We start from the raw sequence: 21,560 nt of genomic DNA on the forward strand, positions 1-21,560 counted from the left end.
CGATGGTTTCTGAACACTTATGCGGATTACAGTATTGAATTTCAGGACTTCATCTGTGATGTTGTCCATTTTTTATTTAAACATAATGTGTTCATGTTTAACCATCGCTTTTTTCTACAGAGCACAGGCGTTTCCATGGGGGCGAAATTTTCGCCCTATATGGCCAACATCTACATGGCGTGGTGGGAACAGCGTTATCTTTTTTCTGATAACAACATAATGGTTTAACACATGTTTTAGTGTCTTGGAGGTGGAGCAGTTGTTGATTGTTTCCACCCGACATGTCTGACCTGCCCCTTATTTAAGGCCAGTGTCTTACACATCTTGTTTGTCATGAGTAAGGATCTATATCAAGTGACCTGAAACGCGTAGACCTGATGTACATGTCTGGATTTCAGCACATATTTATTAAAGGCTTGAACACGTTAATTGGAAGCTGGACTCCTCTTCTTTATGAGGTATGTGGTGCTGTATTCTACTGTATATTATAATGTCCATCCACATATCTGTTTACGGTAGGGTTTGGGGGGGGGTGGATTGAGAATATTGGCCACCCTGCCGCATCCTGGCCCCAGACTTCAGGTCACACTGTGCGTGTTCTGAATTCTGGGGCCTCACACCCATCTACTCCAATATCTGTACTCAGAGAGTTATCACCATGTTATCTGTGGTGTTATTACACATTAACTGTTGAAAATAGGGGCCACAGGTTGAGTGGGAGGGGGGCACAATACTTGGCTTGCCCTGGGTTCTGGAAACCCAGGCTATGCCACTGCCCCACAGCGCTATGGTAGGATGAGTTTGTATGGGAAGGGTTGCCAAGGGCCACAACCTCTAATGGGGTGGCATGTGACATGGGAAAACAGCTCTCGCTTAGTGAACATTGTGTTTGTGTAAATGAAGGTTAAATTATGTGAACTGACATTCTGCTGTTTGGCCACAAGAGGCTGCCGTTTCCTAAGCACAGCTAAAAGTACTGCATATTTCTATAATCATGAGAGGGTAAACTCTCAGGGGGTGGGGTTACAAAGCCTGGAGAGGAAGTGACACAGCAGCCATCTTAGAGTGAAGCCTGGGAGAAGCTACAGGAGCTGTGTGTGTGAGGAGAATCCTTCGACATCCAGGTGTGAGAGCATCCTTCAGGGACCAGAGCTGCAGCCAAGTGGACCTGATCATGTCCATAACCCTGATCTTGTCCAGAGGAAGGGGAACTGCTCAGGAACTCAGATGAGAGCGGAGGAGTAAAGCCACAGACACTGTGGTGCCACGCGCTGGTTGGAGAAACCCTTGTTCTGTCCACAGTCGCCAGCTTATACAGAGCAGACCTGGGTCGGTAAGACTAATCGTGCACATACTTTATCACAGTTTTGGGGCCTAGGATCCTCGAGACTGAGACCAGGCCTGTAGTCAGTTAGTTAGGTTTTCTGTTTGTGTCAGGCCACAAGTGCTGTTAACTGCTCATAACAAGGACTTCATGTTTAAAGTGTCAGTTCACACCTAAGGCTACTTTCACACTTGCGGCAGAGGATTCTGGCAGGCAGTTCAGTCGTCGAACTGCCTGCCGGATCCATCAATACGGACGCAAACTGATGGCATTTGTCACGGATCCGGTGTCATCCGGAAAAACGTATCCGGTATTTATATTTTTTTGCATTTTTAAAAGTCTGCACATGCGCAGACGGGAAAGCCGGATCCGTTTTGCCTGGAACCCTTAATGCCGGATACGGCACTAATACACTTCAATGTAAATTAATGCCGGATTCCGGCAAGTGATCAGTATTTTTGGCCGAAGATAAAACTGCAGCATACTGCAGTATTTTCTCCGTCAAAAAAACGTAAGAGGGACTGAACTGATGCATCCTAAACGGATTGCTCTCCATTCAGAATTCATTAGGATAAAACTGATCAGTTTATTTTCTGATATTGAGCCCCTTTGACGGAACTCAATACCGGAAAACAAAAACGCTAGTGTGAAAGTACCCTAAGAGCTGATGAGCATCACGACAAATTCAAGCCAGGCTGGTGTTTATTCAGGAGAAACACTATAGGCACATGCTATTGGATCAGTAATTGGGGGGAATACTATAGCATGTAATAAGATTGTAATCTGTTGTGCTGTACCGCAGGCTAGCCCGAATCACACACCCAAATAACTGTTCCTGACTCTAGGGTAATAACACCTAAGTGGTGGCTGGTCTATTTGTGCCTGCCAGTAGGTAAATTTACAGTTTTAACCTCCAGCATCCACCGGAGGGCGCCGCGCTGTTCAGCACCCTGGCTGGTTGTATGTAAATTTGTTTGTGTGTAACCAGCATCGGTGGTTGCGTTCATTGCCACGTTTAAGTAAAATACGGTTTCGGCAAAACTGGTGTCGGAGTGTCTTTCCTCGTTCGTGACTTTGCTGTATCCTGGGGAGCCCACCCCGGTACACGGGGAGTTGTTGTTTTGCAACAGCTGGAGGGCCGCAGGTTGAGCATGCCTGCAATAGGGCATAAATGCAATACCACACACAACCTCTGGAGAGGGGTGGTGCCATTTTTGGAAGAAGGCAGCCATGTTTTTCTAATCCTGGACAACCCCTTTAATCTTGTCCATTTTGTGGACAAAAATAAGCATTTCTACAGGTGGCGCAGAGAAAATTACGGGATGCAGACGGACGCTATCTGTATTTTGTAGATTTGTGGATTGTGGACCACAAAATGGATACAGTCGCATGTAGGAGGCCTTAAATAGATGAGAAATAGCAGCACGAGGAGTAGGATGAAAAAAACCTGCATAAACAGAATGCAAACCAAATACAATTATAGCACAATGGGGCGCAATTTATATCAAGAATTATCCTGCAAATCACATAGAAAAATCACCAGATTATGCCGGCTATGACTAGAGATGAGCGGGTTCTTCAAAATTCGATTCGGTTGCTTTGCCGAATAAAAAGAAATAAATAAATACATGATTGCGGCATCCGATAGCTAAAATGCAGTGTAAAATTTGCAGAAATAAAATTTTATCCTATTTACCTCCTCCATTTGCTTGCGGCATTATTTTAATTTTAGGAGTTTGTCCTGTGGCCGTTCTGAAAAGTTTATACTGGACAAAAGATCTCTGGATTTGGTGAAAATATTCCTGTGTTTCATAAACTTCTGGCATATTGAGCGCCAATATTATTACAGGATTATAGACGACCATGTTGGAACTGTTATAATGCGGTCATTTTTCTATGTGATTTTGGGAATATTCTAGATACAATTTGCACCACATTGCGCTGTAGTTGTTTAGGGGTTGCTTTCTGATTATGCGGGTTTATTCCATCTAGGGCTGAAACGATTATTCGAATAACTCGATTAAATCGAGTCAAAAAATTCATCGATGCAGTTTCCCTGCATCGAGGAATCGTTTAAATCACGTGATCACGGAGCGGGAGTGAAATTAAGCATCTCACTCACCGCTTCCGTGTCCTCCGGAGGCCAGAGAGGCAGGACTGAGCGGCCGGCACAGCGGAGGAGGAGGAGGAGGGAGGAGGAGGAGGAGGAGGAGGGAGGAGGAGGAGGGAGGAGGAGGGAGGAGGAGGGAGTCTCTCCCTCCCCACTGTGCGCGGCTGCCGCTGAAGACCAGTCTAGGACGTAGGAGGAGGAGGGGAGGGACTGTGGCCACTGCACTACCAATAAATCTGCCGGCCATATCCCACAGGGTCCCCCTCCCCCCCACATATATCATTGGTGGCAGTTTGCAGTTCCGATCGGAGCCCCAGCAGTGTAATGCTGGGGCTCCGATCGGTTACCATGGCAGCCAGGACGCTACTGAAGTCCTGGCTGTCATGGTATGTTAGTGAGCAGAGAGCAGCGCATTATACTCACGTGCGCTGTGGCCGCCGGTCGCTCCTTCTTCTGTCTGTGCGGCGGATTGCTAATGCTTACAGCATTAGCAATGCGCCGCACAGACCTATGAGAAGGAGCGACCGGCGGCCACAGCGCACGTGAGTATAATGCGCTGCTCTCTGCTCACTAACATACCATGACAGCCAGGACTTCAGTAGCGTGACTCCTGGCTGCCATGGTAACCGATCGGAGCCCCAGCATTACACTGCTGGGGCTCCGATCGGAACTGCCACTGCCACCAATGAGGGGGGAGGAGGGGGACCCTGTGGCCACCGATGATTAATACTGGGGAGGGAGGGTTGCGTTACCCGAGGGGGGAGGCAGATCAGAGACTGGAGGGGGGGGGAGGCAGATCAGAGGCTGGAGGGGGGGGGGGGGAGGCAGATCAGAGGCTGGAGGGGGGGGGGAGGCAGATCAGAGGCTGGAGGGGGGGGGGGAGGCAGATCAGAGGCTGGAGGGGGGGGGGAGGCAGATCAGAGGCTGGAGGGGGGGGGAGGCAGATCAGAGGCTGGAGGGGGGGGGGAGGCAGATCAGAGGCTGGAGGGGGGGGAGGCAGATCAGAGGCTGGAGGGGGGGGGGAGGCAGATCAGAGGCTGGAGGGGGGGGAGGCAGATCAGAGGCTGGAGGGGGGGGGGAGGCAGATCAGAGGCTGGAGGGGGGGGGGGAGGCAGATCAGAGGCTGGAGGGGGGGGAGGCAGATCAGAGCTGGAGGGGGGGGAGGCAGATCAGAGGCTGGAGGGGGGGGGAGGCAGATCAGAGGCTGGAGGGGGGGGGAGGCAGATCAGAGGCTGGAGGGGGGGGAGGCAGATCAGAGGCTGGAGGGGGGGGAGGCAGATCAGAGGCTGGAGGGGGGGAGGCAGATCAGAGGCTGGAGGGGGGGAGGCAGATCCAGAGGCTGGAGGGGGGAGGCAGATCAGAGGCTGGAGGCAGATCAGAGGCTGGAGGGGAGGCAGATCAGAGGCTGGAGGCAGATCAGAGGCTGAGGGGAGGCAGATCAGAGGCTGGGGGGAGGCAGATCAGAGGCTGGGGGGGGAGGCAGATCAGAGGCTGGGGGGGGGAGGCAGATCAGAGGCTGGGGGGGAGGCAGATCAGAGGCTGGGGGGGGAGGCAGATCAGAGGCTGGGGGGGGGAGGCAGATCAGAGGCTGGGGGGGGGAGGCAGATCAGAGGCTGGGGGGGGGAGGCAGATCAGAGGCTGGGGGGGAGGCAGATCAGAGGCTGGGGGGGGAGGCAGATCAGAGGCTGGGGGGGAGGCAGATCAGAGGCTGGGGGGGGGAGGCAGATCAGAGGCTGGGGGGGGAGGCAGATCAGAGGCTGGGGGGGGAGGCAGATCAGAGGCTGGGGGGGGAGGCAGATCAGAGGCTGGGGGGGAGGCAGATCAGAGGCTGGGGGGGAGGCAGATCAGAGGCTGGGGGCAGGCAGATGGAGAGAGAGTGGTTAATGGAGGCTGCAGGCACCACCTTGGTTTGTATAAAGTTATTGGTTTAGAGAGGGGTTAATGAAGGCACCTCCAAGGTGCTTCCATTAACCTCTTCAAACCAATAACTTTATACATGCCTAATGCCAAGGTGCTTACATTAAATCCTCCAAACCCAATGGGCATGTATAAAGTTATTGGTTTGGAGGGGTTAATGGAAGCACCTTGGAGGTGCCTTCATTAACCCCTCTCTAAACCAATAACTTTATACATACCTAATTACGTACGTTATTTTAAGTAGCTTTTTCTTATTAGATTACTCGATGAATCGAGAAATATAATCGATAGAATACTCGATTACAAAAATATTCGTTTACTGCAGCCCTAATTCCATCCCACCCCTTGTACTGCTCTCTCTCCTCTATTTTATTCTGATTTTGGATGTAATTCATGACCATTTAATAAATTTTGAGGTATTTGTATGATTTTGTGGATTTTTCTGCCTTATTGTTTCTTTATGTTATTATCGTCTTTAGAAATGCTCCTTTGCAAGGTAATGTCCACAACCAATATACAATACAGTGTATCTATAGAGTGACATGCATTTAGTAGCAGAATAGGTTTGGGGCACGGGTGGTCGATCTTGATAATCTTGTGTAAGGCAAGGGTCTACTGTATGTAAGTTAGAGGTCACCAAAGTGTGGACTAACCCTATGAGGTCACATGACTTTTTATGGAGACTCATTTCAGGTAGTGTAGCTTTGTATCTGATTGGGGTATATGACACAACATAACTAGATCTGTATATTGTATTATGATGACTTTTTTAAACTTAATTTGTATGCTGAAAAATAATATTGTTATATGGAAACCATCAGTATGCTGGTCAGCTGCTTCTTTTAGCTCTTTGGATGGTACAGAAGTGGACTGCGGAGAGAATTTAGCTGTTACAAACTTATGTATTCAAAAAACTCGAGACACAGTATGAACAGATCTGTCAACAGCAGCTAGCTCACTGTTAGTGATGAGCGGCAGGTGCCATATTCGATTTCGACTAAATTCGCGAATATTCGATAGAATATTCGTTTTATATTCGTCGAAATCGAATATTCGTCATTATTCTTGTTATTGCGATTAATATGCGATTTAAATAATCAAATTTCGATTTTAACTTAAAGGCTACTCTCCTATTGAAATAGCAATGCGATTAATTCAAGTTATAATAATCGAATTTCGATTTTAACTTAGCACTGCTATATTCCATATTCGTTAATTCTAGCCTAATATGGAATATAGCAGTGCTAAGTTAAAATCGAAATTCGATTATTATAACTTGAATTAATCGCATTGCTATTTCAATAGGAGAGTAGCCTTTAAGTTAAAAATCGAAATTCGATTATTATAACTTGAATTAATCGCATTGCTATTTCAATAGGAGAGTAGCCTTTAAGTTAAAAATCGAAATTCGATTATTATAACTTGAAATAATCGAATTGCGATTTCAACTTGGACCTGGTTTACTATGGTTGGCTTGGTAGAATTAGCGAATATGACGAATGTATTCGTCATATTCCACAAAGCGAAGATAACAAAGTATTCTGCATCTTCGTTTTAGCTACCTATTGGTCAACTTCGCTAATTCTAGCAATCATATGGGAAAGTTTACTATAGAGACAGCTAAGTTTATTTCGCTATGCGATTATATTACTTTGCTTTTTTTTATAAATAGAATAATTATAATAATTATCAGGTATTATAATTATTCTATTATTTTTTTTTTTTTTAAAGGCATCTCATATAATCGCATAGCAAATTAAACTTAGCTGTCTCTATAGTAAACTTTCCTATATGATTGCTAGAATTAGCGAAGTTGACGAATAGGTAGCTAAAACGAAGATGCAGAATACTTTGTTATCTTCGCTTTGTGGAATATGACGAATACATTCGTCATATTCGCTAATTCTACCAAGCCAACCATAGTAAACCAGGTCCAAGTTGAAATCGCAATTCGATTATTTCAAGTTATAATAATCGAATTTCGATTTTAACTTAAAGGCTACTCTCCTATTGAAATAGCAATGCGATTAATTCAAGTTATAATAATCGAATTTCGATTTTAACTTAGCACTGCTATATTCCATATTAGGCTAGAATTAACGAATATGGCATATAGCAGTGCTAAGTTAAAATCGAAATTCGATTATTATAACTTGAATTAATCGCATTGCTATTTCAATAGGAGAGTAGCCTTTAAGTTAAAATCGAAATTCGATTATTATAACTTGAAAAAATCGCATTGCTATTTCAACGTAATTCTCAAATCCGACAGTACATTCTAGTATATGGAGACGTTCCCATGGTGATGGGGACGCTCCATGAGCACGGAAGTCGGCAGAAGCAACAACGGGCACTGACTGGAGCAGCCAGGAAGCCAGGAATCCAAAGGGACAGGTAAGAACAACTTTAGGGAAGTGGGAAAGAAAAAAATATAACAATAAAAAAAAAAAAAAAAACAATATTCGAAATATCAAATTTATATCACTATATTCGAAATATTCACGAATTAGCGAAGTGCCGATATTCGCGAAAAAAATTCGATATTCGAATATTCGCGCTCAACACTACTCACTGTTTCCAAGTTGGAGAAGAGATTTTTTTGCATTACACAATTTTAAATCCAAGCATTTATCCTCATTTGTAGTTCCCATCTGCTGGAATCTCTTACCTGCAATGTCCAGGTCCACCTTATAGTTGATCAAGTGTGTATGGAGGTTCCCCAGAACATGGCTTTGGACCCTGTTTCCAAACTGGAGGCCATCAGGGGTGAAAAAAGTGGCATGTATGTACCCTGTGGCGCTCATTTTAACCTCTATCACTCCATTTTGGTAGAACAGAAAGTCCCAGATATAGTCATAGTTATAGACGGTGGACGTTGTCCTCACCACCAGGACTTTGTTTTCCATCCCAGCATAAAAATTGTAACCCCCATTGTCGCTGATGTCGAAATGTCTCCGTAAGGGTATCGCTGTGGGCTGCTCAAAGATGCACAATGCATTCTTATATCGCAATGGTTTGTCCGTGTCATAGTAACTGTAGAGATCCTGGTAGGTGGCCCCCTCAGGGCAGTCGATTCCTTTTGCAAGCTCATAATGTCCTATACCCAACCCCCAACCGGAGTCAATGTACTTTGTTTGCATACCAGCGGGCGTGGCCCCACTATAGAAGGCTATGGCCTCCTGTATGCTCACCTCATAGGCTATCCTCTCATTATTATACTGGATATCAAATATCTGGAGGCCAGCCGATGGACGGACCCGGTAAGCAAAGCTCCAGCCGGTGTACTCAACATAGTTGCCCAGAACTTGGTAACGTTTCCCTTGGGGTTCACATATACTTGGACCAGATCTATCTGTTTTTGTCTTAAATTCCCCACGGGGCATGAAGGTGGAATAAGAATCTTCACTGTCATCTGATAGTGGTAGCTTAGCTAGTTCATTCTTCTCATACTTATGGACTAGCTCCTTGACACTATCAAAGTATTGGCCGTTATACCAGATCTTCTCAATGGTCCACTCTTTAGGGTTGAGAGAGCGATGATTGAGGAGAATCTCAACTCCAATTGGGTGTAGGAAGAACCCTTCTACGTCCTTCTGGACTATCATCCATGAGCGACGTTCTCCAGATTTTAAGCCCCAAGGGTCAATGTCTGTGAAGCGAAGACAACCTGATGAGCAGTTGTTTAAGGAGAAACCGGAGGACTCCACTAAGATGTGGTCTAACTCATTGATGAGCTCCAGCAGACGTTTTTGGACTTTATTAGATTCCATATAGGTTATAGGCCGCGACTCAAATCTTATGTGCTTGTTCCCTTTAGTGGTTAGTGGTCGGTAATAATACGGGTGGGGGAGGGGGCCGACATTATATTCTGTGATGTTGGGTTTGACCTGGTCCCCAAAGATGATGACCACTTTGGCCTCTCTTTTAGGTTTAGGGCCGTTGTAATCTAAAAATTTCAGGACATCCTGCTTCTTTGGCAAGTTGAGCTCCATCATGAAGATTGAGTTTTTGCCAAAGTGACTTCTGATCGGGACTAGGTTCAGCTGCTTCTGGTCCACGAGGAAAGTCTGAACTGAGGTCATCTCCTTTGAAGTCAGGTCTGAGAAGACAGATGCCATATATCGACCCTTGTAAGATGATTTTGAGAAGTGGGCGACTCTTACAACAGACATTAAGATCAGCAACTGTAGGAGAGCTTTCAGGTCCATTGTGGTGTCTGCGGAAAGTCTGCAAAATGGAAGAGGCAGAAATTTAATGAAAAATTTCTTAAAATCCCTAAAAAGTTTAATGACTTTAGGATCCACAAACAATTCTAAAACTATCTTCCAAGCAGTATATTTGTCCTGTAAGACTTTGGAACTATTGTTAAATTAAAATGTTATTGCAGTGTCCCACTCCGTATCAGTAGTGGGGCCATGTATACGTATGGGTATTTGTAGTATGTCATGCTATGATATGTATGTATATTACTGTAATTCCTGTTTACATCCATTCATCCCTAAGTGGTGCTGGCAGTATAAAGTGAAGATGAAGAAGGTCACGGCACTCCAAAAGCTTGTTCAATGTTCTTTAATACACCAAAGGTTCAGCAGCAACGTTTCGACAACAGTCTGTTGTCGAAACGTTGCTGCTGAACCTTTGGTGTATTAAAGAACATTGAACAAGCTTTTGGAGTGCCGTGACCTTCTTCATCTTCACTGGTATTTTTGGGGTCTCTGAGGCCGAGATCTGACGTCACGAGCACCGCCGCAAAGCCCCTTGAGTGTATTCAAGTAAGTGGTGCTGTCCTACCATTTATTCTTGTTTGAGCTGGCAGTATAAATATATTTCTATATGTTATTCCCCAGTGCTACTGACTACATAAATGTCATTTTTGTATTTATTTATTTTTTATTCTTTTAGATTTTCAATTGTATTTTATAGCAGACAAAAATATAATGTACAGGGCGCAGCCCAACAACAATATTAGTTATATTGCATGCAATGAACCACTGGACTCAATAGATAAACAAAAAGGCACAGACAATCAGATAATGCCCAGTGCTCGAAATGTAAAATTATGTTCTTAACCCTTAAGGACCCTGCCATTTTTCACCTTAAGGACCAGGTCATTTTTAGCAAATCTGACATGTGTCACTTTATGTGGTAATAACTTTAAAACACTTTAAATTTATCCAGGTCATTCTGAGACATGACAGTGGTAAAATTAAGTTAAAAAAAATCATTTTTATTTATAAAAAAAATACCAAATTTACCCAAAATTCTGAAACATTAGCAAATTTCCAAATTTAATTTCTCTACTTTTATAATAGATAGTAATACCACCAAAAATAGTTATTACTTTACAATCCCCATATGTCTACTTCATGTTTAGATCATTTTGAAAATGACATTTTATTTTTTGGGACGTTAGAAGGCTTAAAAGTTTAGAAGAAAATCTTAAAATTTTTAAGACCATTTGCAAACCCCAATTTTTTCAGGACCAGTTCAGTTATGAAGTCACTTTCTGGGGGCTTACATATTAGAAACCACCCATAAATCACCCCATTTTAAAAACTACACCCCTCAGGGTATTTAAAACTGATTTTACAAACTTTGTTAACCCTTTAGGTGCCCCATGAGAATTAATTGAAAATGGGAATGAAATTTCAAAATGTCACTTTTTTTGCAGATTTTAAATTTTTATTGATTCTTTTCTGCAACACATCAAGGGTTAACAGCCAAACAAAACTTAAAATCTATTACCCGGAATCAGGAGTTTACAGAAACACCCCATATGTGGTCGTAAACTGATGTATGGGCGCACAGCAGGCTTCAGAGTGGAAGGAGCACCATATGGCTTTTGGAGAGAAGATTTAGCTGTAATGGTAATTGGGAACTATGTCGCATGTGAAGACACCCTGAGGTGGCCCTACAGTGGAAACCTCCAAAAAGTGACCCCATTCCGGAAACTACTCCCCTCAAGGAATATTTCAAAGTGTGTAGTGAGCACTTTGAAGCATCGGGCGTTTCACAGAATTAGGAAATGCTTGGCTGTGAAAATGAAAATTTTATTTTTTTCTAGAAAAAGTTGTTTTACACCCACCTTTTTCACTATCACAAGAGGTAACAGGACAAAATGCACCCCAGATTTTGTTCCCCATTTCCCCCCGAATACGCCAACACCTCATATGTGCTCAAAAAAAATAATGTATGGATGTATGGCAGGCCTCAAAAGAGAAGTAGCACCATAGTGCTTTTGGAGAACAGATTTTGCAGGATTGGATTTTGGGAGCTATGTTGCATATGAAGACACCCTGAGGTACCCCTAGAGTGGAAACCCCAAAAAAGTGACACCATTCTGGAAACTACACCCCTCAAGGAATATTACAAGATGTGTAGTGATAACTTTATCCTCAAAGGTGATTCATGGCATTGGCTGTGAAAATGAAAAATTAAAAAAAATCCAGAAAAATTGACTTTTCACTCTTACAAGGGGGAACTGGAGAAAATGTACCCCCTAATTTATTGCCCATTTTCTCCTGATTACAGCGATTCCCATATGTGCTTGTATACTGCTATATGGGCGTCCCACAGGGGTCAGAAGGAAAGGAGCACCAAATGGCTTCTGGAAGGCAGATTTCTCCAGAATAATTTGCAGACGCCATCTTGCAATAGAACACACCCTGAGGTAACCCTAGAGTGGAAACCCCAAAAAAGTGCCCCCATTCCAGAAATTACATCCCTAAAGGAATATTTCAAGGTGTGTAGTGACCACTTTGACACATCGGGAGTTTCACAGAATTAGGAAACGCTGGCTGTGAAAATGAAAAATTACAATTTTTTCCAGAAAAAGTTGCTTTACACCCATATTTTTCACTTTCACAAAGGGTAACAGGACAAAATGCACCCCACATTTTGTTCCCCATTTCCACCCGAATACAGCAACACCCCATATGTGCTAAAAAAATTATGTATGGGCACACGGCAGGGCACTAGAGTCAAACAGCTAAATATGGATTTTGCTGACCTGAATTGGCAGAAATGAAAAACCCCAACAAGTGACCCTATTTTGGAAGGAGCACCCCCGTACGAACAACATTTTAAGTGGTAGAAAGGGTACTTTTCAGCAAACAGGTGCCTCACAGAAGACAGAAATACTTGGAAAGCATTTCAAAGCACATATTTGTGTGGGGGGGGAACTAGCAGACCTCAATTTTTTTTTCCACAAGGGGTTAAAGGAGAAAATGCACCCCAGTATATGTTCCCCATTTTCTCCCCTTTTTGGAAACACCCCATATGTGCTTGTAGCCTGCCGTATTGGTGCACAGCAGGGCTCTAGAGGCAAAGTGCAAAAACTGTTTTTTGCAGGCCTGAATAAACAGATATGTATTTTAGGTTCCATGTCACATTAAATACATTTCCTGAGGTCCCCAGAAATAAAAAACCTCAAGAAGTGACCCCATTTTGGAAAGAGCACCCCAGTTCGAACATTTTAAGTGGTGGAAAGGGTACTTTTGACCTAACAGATGTTTCACAGGAAATGAATATGTAGTGGTTGGTGAAAAGTGGATATGCAAGCCATGTGAAATAAATCAGAGATATAAAGTGGTAAAACTACAGAGTACATCATGGATGAAAGTAAATAAATACTCCATGGATGAGTGGTAGATTCTGAAGTACCTCCTGCATGAACAGGCTGGGTTTTTCAGGGCAGGTTTCGCTGTGGTAAATTGTGTCTTTCCTTATCCCCTTTTGAAACACACCCTGCATCTTTTTTGGGTCCTTCCCTTCCTTGCTCTCTGTGGAACTTGACCTGGAAAATGTTGCCCTGGTACAACATCAGCACCATGACTCCCTTAAGTACCGGGACCCTCCCCGGCCTGGTTTTGAGAAATTAGGGCCTTGATAACCACCTCGTGGAACTGAAGGAAAGTTTCTCTGTGGCCGAAGATTGAAATATCACGTACGCATTGCACATTGCCATCTGTACAATGTGTACGGCCAACTTTTTTGTACCACACTTTCATTTTTTGTGTGGCACTGTAGGGCTTCAGAAGTTGATCTACAAGATCCACGCCTCCCATGTGCCTGTTGTAGTCCATGATACAAACTGGATTGGGGACAGTGGTTATGGTAGCTCGTACAGGAGCAGGAGAGCTGGCGTTAGTGTGAATGGTGGTCAGTACAAGGACGTCCATCTTGTCCTTGTACTTAACCACCAGCATGTTCTCCTGGAGGAGAGTCCTACTTTTACCCATTCTCAGTGGTTGCCCTACCAGGGATCTAGGAAGGCCTCTCAGATTTTTGCGCACTGTTCCGCAAGCCACAGTACCCCTGGCAGTTAGGGACCTGAATAGGGGTATGCTGGTATAATAGTTATCCACATAGAGGTGGTAACCCTTATCCAGCAGTTGGTGCAGTAAGTCCCACACTATCTTCCCACTGACTCCCAGGACGGGGAAAGGGGGCATTCTGGGGGTTCCATCCAGGAATATTTCCCTTCATAAACGCGGAAATTGTGGGTGTACCTGGAGCTCACAGAGTTTGTATATTTTTATGTCATACCTCGCCCGTTTGCTAGGCAGGTACAGGCAGAATTTAACCCTCCCTTTGAACAGTAATAGGGACTCATCTACACTGACATTTTTCTCTAGGTTGTACACCTCACCAAAATTGGTGCTGAAGTGGTCAATGACAGGCCTAAGGCCTCCTGCACACAAACTTTTTTTTTCCTGTTTACGTTCCGTTTTTTGCGTTCCATATACGGGACCATTTATTTCAATGGATCCGCAAAAAAAAAACGGAAGGTATTCCGTATGACTTCCGTTTCAGTATTTCCGTTCAAAGATAACGGACAAGGATAGTACTGTTCTATTAGGTTCCAGATGTTTCTTTCCGCAAAAAATGGAATGCACATGGATGTCATCAGTATTTTTTGCGGATCTGTTTTTTGCAGACCACAAAATACTGAAAAAGCCATACAGTTGAGTTGTGTGAAGGAGGCCTGACTTTGAACAGACGGTCAATTGTTGGGTCGTTTTGGGGTGGGCACTGTGCATTGTCATTGTAGTGTAGGAATTTCCGAATTGACTCAAATCGCTTCCGGGTCATGGTCTGACTGTCTGGTAGAAAATGTCCGAACTCCAATATTGCCTAACGTTAGTTTTTTTTACTACTCCCATATGCAGCACGAGTCCCCAAAACGTCATCATCTCTGCTGCATCTACTGGGGTCCAACCTGGGGGTGATGTAGGGTTCTGATCTATGAATTGTTGGGCGTATACAAATTCACTAAAGTGCTCTGCAAAATGTACGCAGATGGTGCAAAAACCTAAACTTACACTAACTGAAATGTATATACCGTATATATCTAACTTACTACCACTAACTGCAGCTCTTTTTTCACAGCCAAAATTTTTTTACAAAAAAAATAAAATCGAAAATGTGCAGATGCTACTGAGCACACTACTGATCGGTGCTCTGCAGCACACACGCACACAGATCGTGCGTGCAAAATCTGTAGTATAAAAATTCACTACAGTGAACACTGGCTAAAAATTTTACTTATATCTATATATATAGAACTCTATATATATTGTTATATAAAGCCCTAACTAATTTTTTTTTCTTTTTTTAACCCAAAAAAATGAAAAAAAAAATCCAAAAAATCAGCACAAATAATCCGCAGGTATGCACTGAACAGCACTTGACGGTCACAGCTTACATGCAGAAAAAGTGGTGCAGAGCTGGAAAATGATAAAAAAATAAAAGTGCACAGACTAAATGTCGTCCATAAAAAAATGGATGTGGGGGATGAACGGGGGGTTGGGCGGGAAAGGACAGGGTCGGAGGGTCGTTTAGGGATCTGGAACAGCTGCAAATGAAAAAAATTAAATCTGTGCAGCTATTCCAGATGTTCTTCTTTCTTCTTCTTTTCAGCAGGAAAGGAGTTAAAACGCACCACAATTCCCAGCAAGCCACACGCAACACAGAACCTCTCTGCATGCAGTCACCAGCTAGAATGACTGCATGCAGGAAAGTTCTGCCTCTTCCTGTGCAGCTATAGCGCTGCCATTGGCTGGAGCGTTGTTCCAGCCAATAGCAGCGCTGGCAGGGGACCCAAAACACTGGTGTCCCCTGCCTGGCCTAGGAGGAGACAGGTGCTGACTTGTTCATCACCGATCACCTCCAGATGACACGCCACGACTTCCCCCCCCCCTGCAGCTCCGTATTGCAGCCGGAGCTGCGATGCGCATGCCCGAAGAATACAGCCAATAGCAGCGATAGGGGCTGCAGGGGGGCGGTTCAGGGCCATGCTGCCCTTACCTGGCATGGCTGCCTGTCGGTAAGAGCAGGCATGGTGCCACGATTCCCACCCCCCCCCCCCCCGATCCTTCCCCAGAGCGCCGCAGACCTTGTACGGCGCTGGTCCTTAAGGGGTTAAACGAAAACATGGAGTGTTGGTAGGGAAATATGAAATCTAAGGAGAGAGAAGGGAAAGGGGGAAGGGAAGGGGAAAAAAAAACCATATGCTGTCAATAACAGTTTATATTCCTGTATAAGCAAAACTTTGTGGCACTCTGCCGTCCGTTTGCCGCTGGAAGTCGGGAGGTGGAAGCCTGGCGCTTTCCAGACAGTGCGAATGCACTAATTATCCTGACGCCTGCATCCTGTAGATCTTCCACCACAAGCGGCAGAAGTCTGATGAAGGCCAATGTGTGGCCGAAACGTCATAATTGTACACAGCCGCAAATATCAATTAAAGCATTTCTTTTTTGCAACGCAATTGCTGGAGTTATTATAAGTTTATATTCCTGGGAGCTTTGAAACATGATCCAATGTCGCCATGTTTTATAGAATTTGGTATCTATACCTCTTAAACATGCTGTCAGATACTCCATTCTCATGACCTCCTGAATTTTATTAATCCACATTGCTATTGTGGGAGCAGATGTTTGTTTCCACATGCAAGGGATACGTGCTTTTGCGGCATTGACCATATGTCGTACCACCGACATCCTGTATGTAGACATAGGAATCTCGCTATGATGGAGCAGGAAAAATGCAGGTGTCTTAGGAAGAGCATAGGGAGTAAATTTAGACGTAATGCGCCACACCTCCCTCCAAAAGCCGGCTAGCACGGGACACTCCCAAAAGACATGTAAAATTGTCCCTCTAGTTCTCCCGCAACGCCAACATAGCGGGGAGACTGTAGGGAAAAGAGAATGCAGCTTGGAAGGTACCCTGTACCATCTGGAGAGGACCTTAAAACCTGTTTCCTGGATGTTGTTGGCAATGGAGGTCTTATGTGTTAATGTGTATAGACGTTTTTTCTAAGTTCCAGGCCCCTTTCCCAATTGAGTTTATAGGTAGGAGAAGGTTGGTAAGACGGAGAGATGAGTAGACCATATAGTCGAGACAGCGCATGTCTGATTTCCACCCTCGTATCACAGATTTGCTCAAATCGGTTCTGCCTCTTGTGTACGTGGAGGCTGAAGGTAGCGATGTGAATTTTTTTTGTAGTTGTTGTGATTGCCAACTCGACAGACCCATAGGGTCTGAGATGTCATTGAGTGATTGAGAAGAGGGCCAAGAGTTGGACGTAATAAAGTGATGTGCTCTTAACCTATTGGCCCTCACCAACATCCGGAACGGACCTTGATCCAATCCCGGAGGGAACATGGGGTTACCCAGAATCTGTGAAAGAGACGGAGAAATGTCCAGCAGCTCAAAGACAGACGATACTGAACGAAGTGTCGTTCCTATGGAATGGTATATGGGATCCCAACCAGGGCGTTGTGGCTAGCAGAGTGGGCACGAAGGATTGCTCCACCGCTATCCATTGCTTATTCGGCTGGTGGCACAACCAATCTACCAACCTCAGCAGGTGTGTGGCACGTTGGTAGGAAATGCAATCCGGTAAACCCAGACCTCCGCGATGTTTGGGTCAGAATAGGACTGAACGGGCTATTCATGTTTTTTTTCCTGCCCATATAAAAAGTGTAAGGATGGATAATAAAGTATGAAAAAATAATCTGGGAATATGTTTGGGCATGGCATAAGACATAATATTCTGGGGAGGATATTCATTTTGAAAATTGTGCTGTGTGATCCAGCTGCACATTTCAGAGTGGACTTTTATTGTGGACAGTCTAAGGCACACCTGTGCAATATTCATGCTGTCTAATCAGCACCTAGATATGCCACACCTGTGAGGTGAGATGGATTATCTTGGCAAAGGAGAAGTGCTCACTAACACAGATCTAGACAGATTTGTGAACAGTATTTGAGAGTAATGGGCCTTTTGTGAATGTAGAAAATGTTTCAGATCTTTGAGTTCAGCTCATGCAAAATGGGAGCAAAACCGAAAGTGTTGCGTTTATATTTTTGTTCAGTGTATATTTATAACTCATTTTTTTCCTTTATGGCGGTTTGGGTTTTGGGTTTCCAAACAGATAGTGCACCCATCAATTCCCTTTGTGTGTAGTGTGAGCCCCGCCATTTGTTTACAATTGTGAATAGTGTTTGAGTTCTTGCAAAAGGTTTGGTAGTGATATGCAGGGGCTAGTGAGAAAGAAAAGAAGGTCATTCGTGTGTGCAGCTACTTTATGCGGGGTTCCCTGAATCTGGATCACAGTTATGTCGTGATTGGCTCTTATGTGGCCTAGTAGTGGTTCTAGACAAAGAATGAAAAATTGAGGGGGCACCCTTGTCTCGTACCGTTTCGTATCGAAAATGTCGCTGAAAATTGACTGTTCACCTTGATTGATACTGAGGGGTTCAAGTATAAGTTGCCATCATTGCCTCCCCCAGCCCCACATGTCCCAGTGTTTCAAACATGAAGGCCCAGTCAACTCTGTCAAACGCCTTGTTGGCATCGGTGGAGAGAAGAAACATGGGGAGTTTAGATATAATTGCATGATATATCATATTTATAGCCCTAGTGGTATTGTCTCAGGCCTCCCCCAAGGGCATGAAGCCAGTCTGGTCTAAGTGAGTTGCTGCATGTGTGGGATGAGGCGGGTAGCCAGAATCTTGGAGAATAGTTTTAAATCAACATTTATAAGGGAAATGGGTCAGTAGCTTTGACATTGAGATGGGTCCTTTCCTTCCTTGGGATTGACTGTGATGTGAGCCCGGAGTGTATCGGGAGGTAAGGTGCGAATTGAGGCAAAAGAGTTCAAGGCGGACAGAAACTGCGGGACAGAATGTTGATGAAGGTTTTATAATATGTTAAGGGCAGGCCATCAGGGTCGGGGGGATTGTAAGTTATATAAGGATTGATAGTACGATCTAAAGGCTTCGGTTATCTTTTGGGGCAAGGTTACAAGCTGGCCAGAACTGTTGCAAAGAAAGGGTACATAGGAGTGTACCCTGGTCTTATGCAGTGCCCTCGCTAGGGTCCTGACGGGTTTATTCTCGTGTTCATAGTAGTGTCTGCGGCATTTAACTAAGGTTGCTTTTGCCCTAGACATGCACAAGGATCGAACCTGCTCTCTTAATTGTGCCAGTTCTGCTCCCGGGTGTCTGTCCAGTGTAGACTTGTGGAGTTGTTCCAGGTCGTGTATTCTGGAGATGAGTCCGGATAACACTGCCGCCCATTCTTTTTTTATTCGAGTTCCCAGCTTAATGATCCCATACAGTAAGAGGGTCGCTGTCCGGAGTGGTGTTGAGTGAGAAGTAGTCAGTCAAGTCTTTCCGTATCTCCATTATGACCTGTGACTCTTGTAATAGAAATGCCAGTTCCACGCTCTGGCGTGAAAGGTCGGTATTGTGAGTGTCATTGATATTAAGGTATGATCGGAAAAGGTAATGGGGTCAAACTGTGCTCCAGTTAGCTGTTCTAACCTGGTGTGGTGTAGGAGGAAGTAATTTAACCTGAAATATGAGTTGTAGGGATTGGAGTAGAATGTGTAGTCTCGATCTGTCGGATGTAAAAGACGCCATGTATCTACTAGTTAGTGGGCATGAAGGAGTTCCCTTAGTCTGGACTGTGTGGAATGAGGCAAGTATGATTGACCTTTAGAGGAGTCAATAGCAGGATCTATGGTGAGTTTAAGGTCCCCCCCCTAGTACCAGGAGTCAGGACATCATCCGTGAATTCTTCCAGGGCCATCAGTGTTCTGTCTAGAAACTGGACCTGTCCTGTGTTTGGGGCATATATTGTTGCTAGAATGGTCACCGTGCCAGCCAGCCTACCTTTCACGAAGATGTATCTACCAGTTCCATCAATGCGGACGTCGATCGGTTCCCAAGAAACAGAGTTGAAAATGAGGATGGACACTCCCTTGGTCTTGGAATCTGGGAAGGTGCAGTGGTACGCATGGAGAAACCGGCATTGGTGAGAGACTGAATGCCGTCCGAACGAAAATGTGTCCCTGTATAAATGCGATATGAGCTCTTTTCTTCCACAAAACTCTGAGAAGGGAGGATCTTTTTTCTGGAATGTTCAGGCCCTGGACATTAAGGCAATTATTATATCTGACATGTTTTAGGAACAATTGAAGAAAAAAAAAAGGGGGGGGGAGGAGGGAGGTGGAAGGTAAGATGGGGCGGGAAGTGGCTGGGGAGGATGAAATGGGGAAAGAAAGCTCAAATTAGAAGAAGTCTCTACAGTAAAACCTAGAAGTTAGATGAAACTCTATTTAACTGTGAATCATTCAACCCAGCTGTAATAGCCACAAGTGGGGCGAAAAGCACAGTACCCTAGTGGGGAAAAGTGGAATGGCTGGTGGACAAAAGAGGCGCATCAGAGGGACATCCTTGGTCCAACCTTAAAACTAGAACTATCAACTTGGGGAAACCCTGGGCAGGTGGGTGAGTGTAGAGATGGAGAGGGGAGACACAGTAGGATCATGGGCAAGAGAAGTCTAGCGTCCCAATTGCTACTACATGTGTCCCCCCCTTCCCCCAAGAATAGAGAGGATTCGAACTCAGAGAGGATCACCAGCTGGGTAGAATGCACCGTATAGTCCTCTGGGGGGACCGTCCTAGTCCAAACGAAGAGTCCTCTTTTAAATATCAATGTGACTCAGCTTCAGCGGGGAAAGACTTGATGCGACGCAGAGGGACATTTCGGGGGCGGTTCCAGGTGGATACATGACGACCATTCGATGGGCGTTGGGGTAGAAGTGGACTGCTCCTCCAGGTCTGTTCACCTCTCGGGTTCAGGGCCTAAAGTAGCGGTGGTAGAGTCCAGTCTGGGACTGGTATCGGTGGTATGTTCAGGAAACAGAAGGCTTCAGGAAGGTCTTCCGGAGTGTTAATAGTCATAGAGAGTCCCCCTTACTTGCGTAGGATAATGTGGAAGGGGTAGCCCCAGCGATATGAGTACCCCCCGCTTCTTTTGTGGCCTCCAACAGTGGGCGAACTAGTTTACACATATAGAGGGTCAGGCAGGAGAAGTCCGGTAGTATGGTAATTGGCAGGCCTTCATGGAAAATCTCTCTTTTCTATCAAGTCCCACGGAGGATGTCTTCTTTCACCTTGTAAAAGTGTACCCGACAGATTACATCACAAGGTTTATCTGGGTCACGGTTCCTCGTGCCCGCCACTCTGCATATTCTGTCTAATTCGATCTCAGTTCCCAGCGGCCTGTCTAATATTTTGTTATAGATGGTTACCACGGTGTCGTACAATAGGTCGCCAGGGACTGATTCTGGAATATTTCGGATTTTAAGATTGTCGCGGCGTCCCCTATTTTCCATATCATCAAGGTGGAGAGAAAAGTCTCAGTTGAGTAGTATGAATGTCTATGGTGGCAGAGAAAGAGGACATTGCAGAAGCCGCGGGGAGCCGCCATATCGTCAGGTGGTGGTGGGGTTGTGGCAAATATAGCTGGTGTGCCCTGGCTGAGGGATGGTGTTTCAGCCACCGCCAGAAAGGAGGCTGATACCTGTGGTGCAGTCAGATCTGCCTCCCTGGAGTCCATCTGTTGGTATCCATGAGGTCGAGGCGTCATTGAGGTCGGAACTAGCTTGTTGTCCCTATGCATGCCTGGTTGTTATCCTCCGGACAGAGAGGTAGGAGCCGACGGTGAGGAAGGTTGAGTCTCCACATTGTGCGGGGAAGCGACGTGGCGCGCAAGCGTTGGTGTGAAAGGCGTGGCTGAAGAGCGCAGTGGTGCTGCTGGGGCCGCCATTACTGAGGCCTCTGGGTGCGCTGGCTCTGACGCTCCGAAGCGTAGGTACCGGCCTATGGATTGTTCAGGAGGGGCCACTGACCGAC

The 21,560-nt window shown here is 45.1% G+C and overlaps 1 protein-coding gene across 1 annotated transcript in view; it reads right to left on the reverse strand.

Annotated features, from left to right (window-relative positions):
• Window positions 1–21,560, reverse strand: part of LOC122939047 (amiloride-sensitive amine oxidase [copper-containing]-like) — a 66,143-nt gene that overhangs the window by 15,635 nt on the left and 28,948 nt on the right. Inside the window, exon 2 of the mRNA XM_044294977.1 lies at window positions 8,020–9,578. Within this exon, the coding sequence (XP_044150912.1) occupies window positions 8,020–9,559 (1,540 nt within the window). The 5' untranslated portion in view covers window positions 9,560–9,578. The remainder of the gene's footprint in view (window positions 1–8,019; window positions 9,579–21,560) is intronic.

Source organism: Bufo gargarizans, chromosome 5, assembly GCF_014858855.1.
Source record: "Bufo gargarizans isolate SCDJY-AF-19 chromosome 5, ASM1485885v1, whole genome shotgun sequence".
NCBI lineage: Eukaryota > Metazoa > Chordata > Amphibia > Anura > Bufonidae > Bufo > Bufo gargarizans.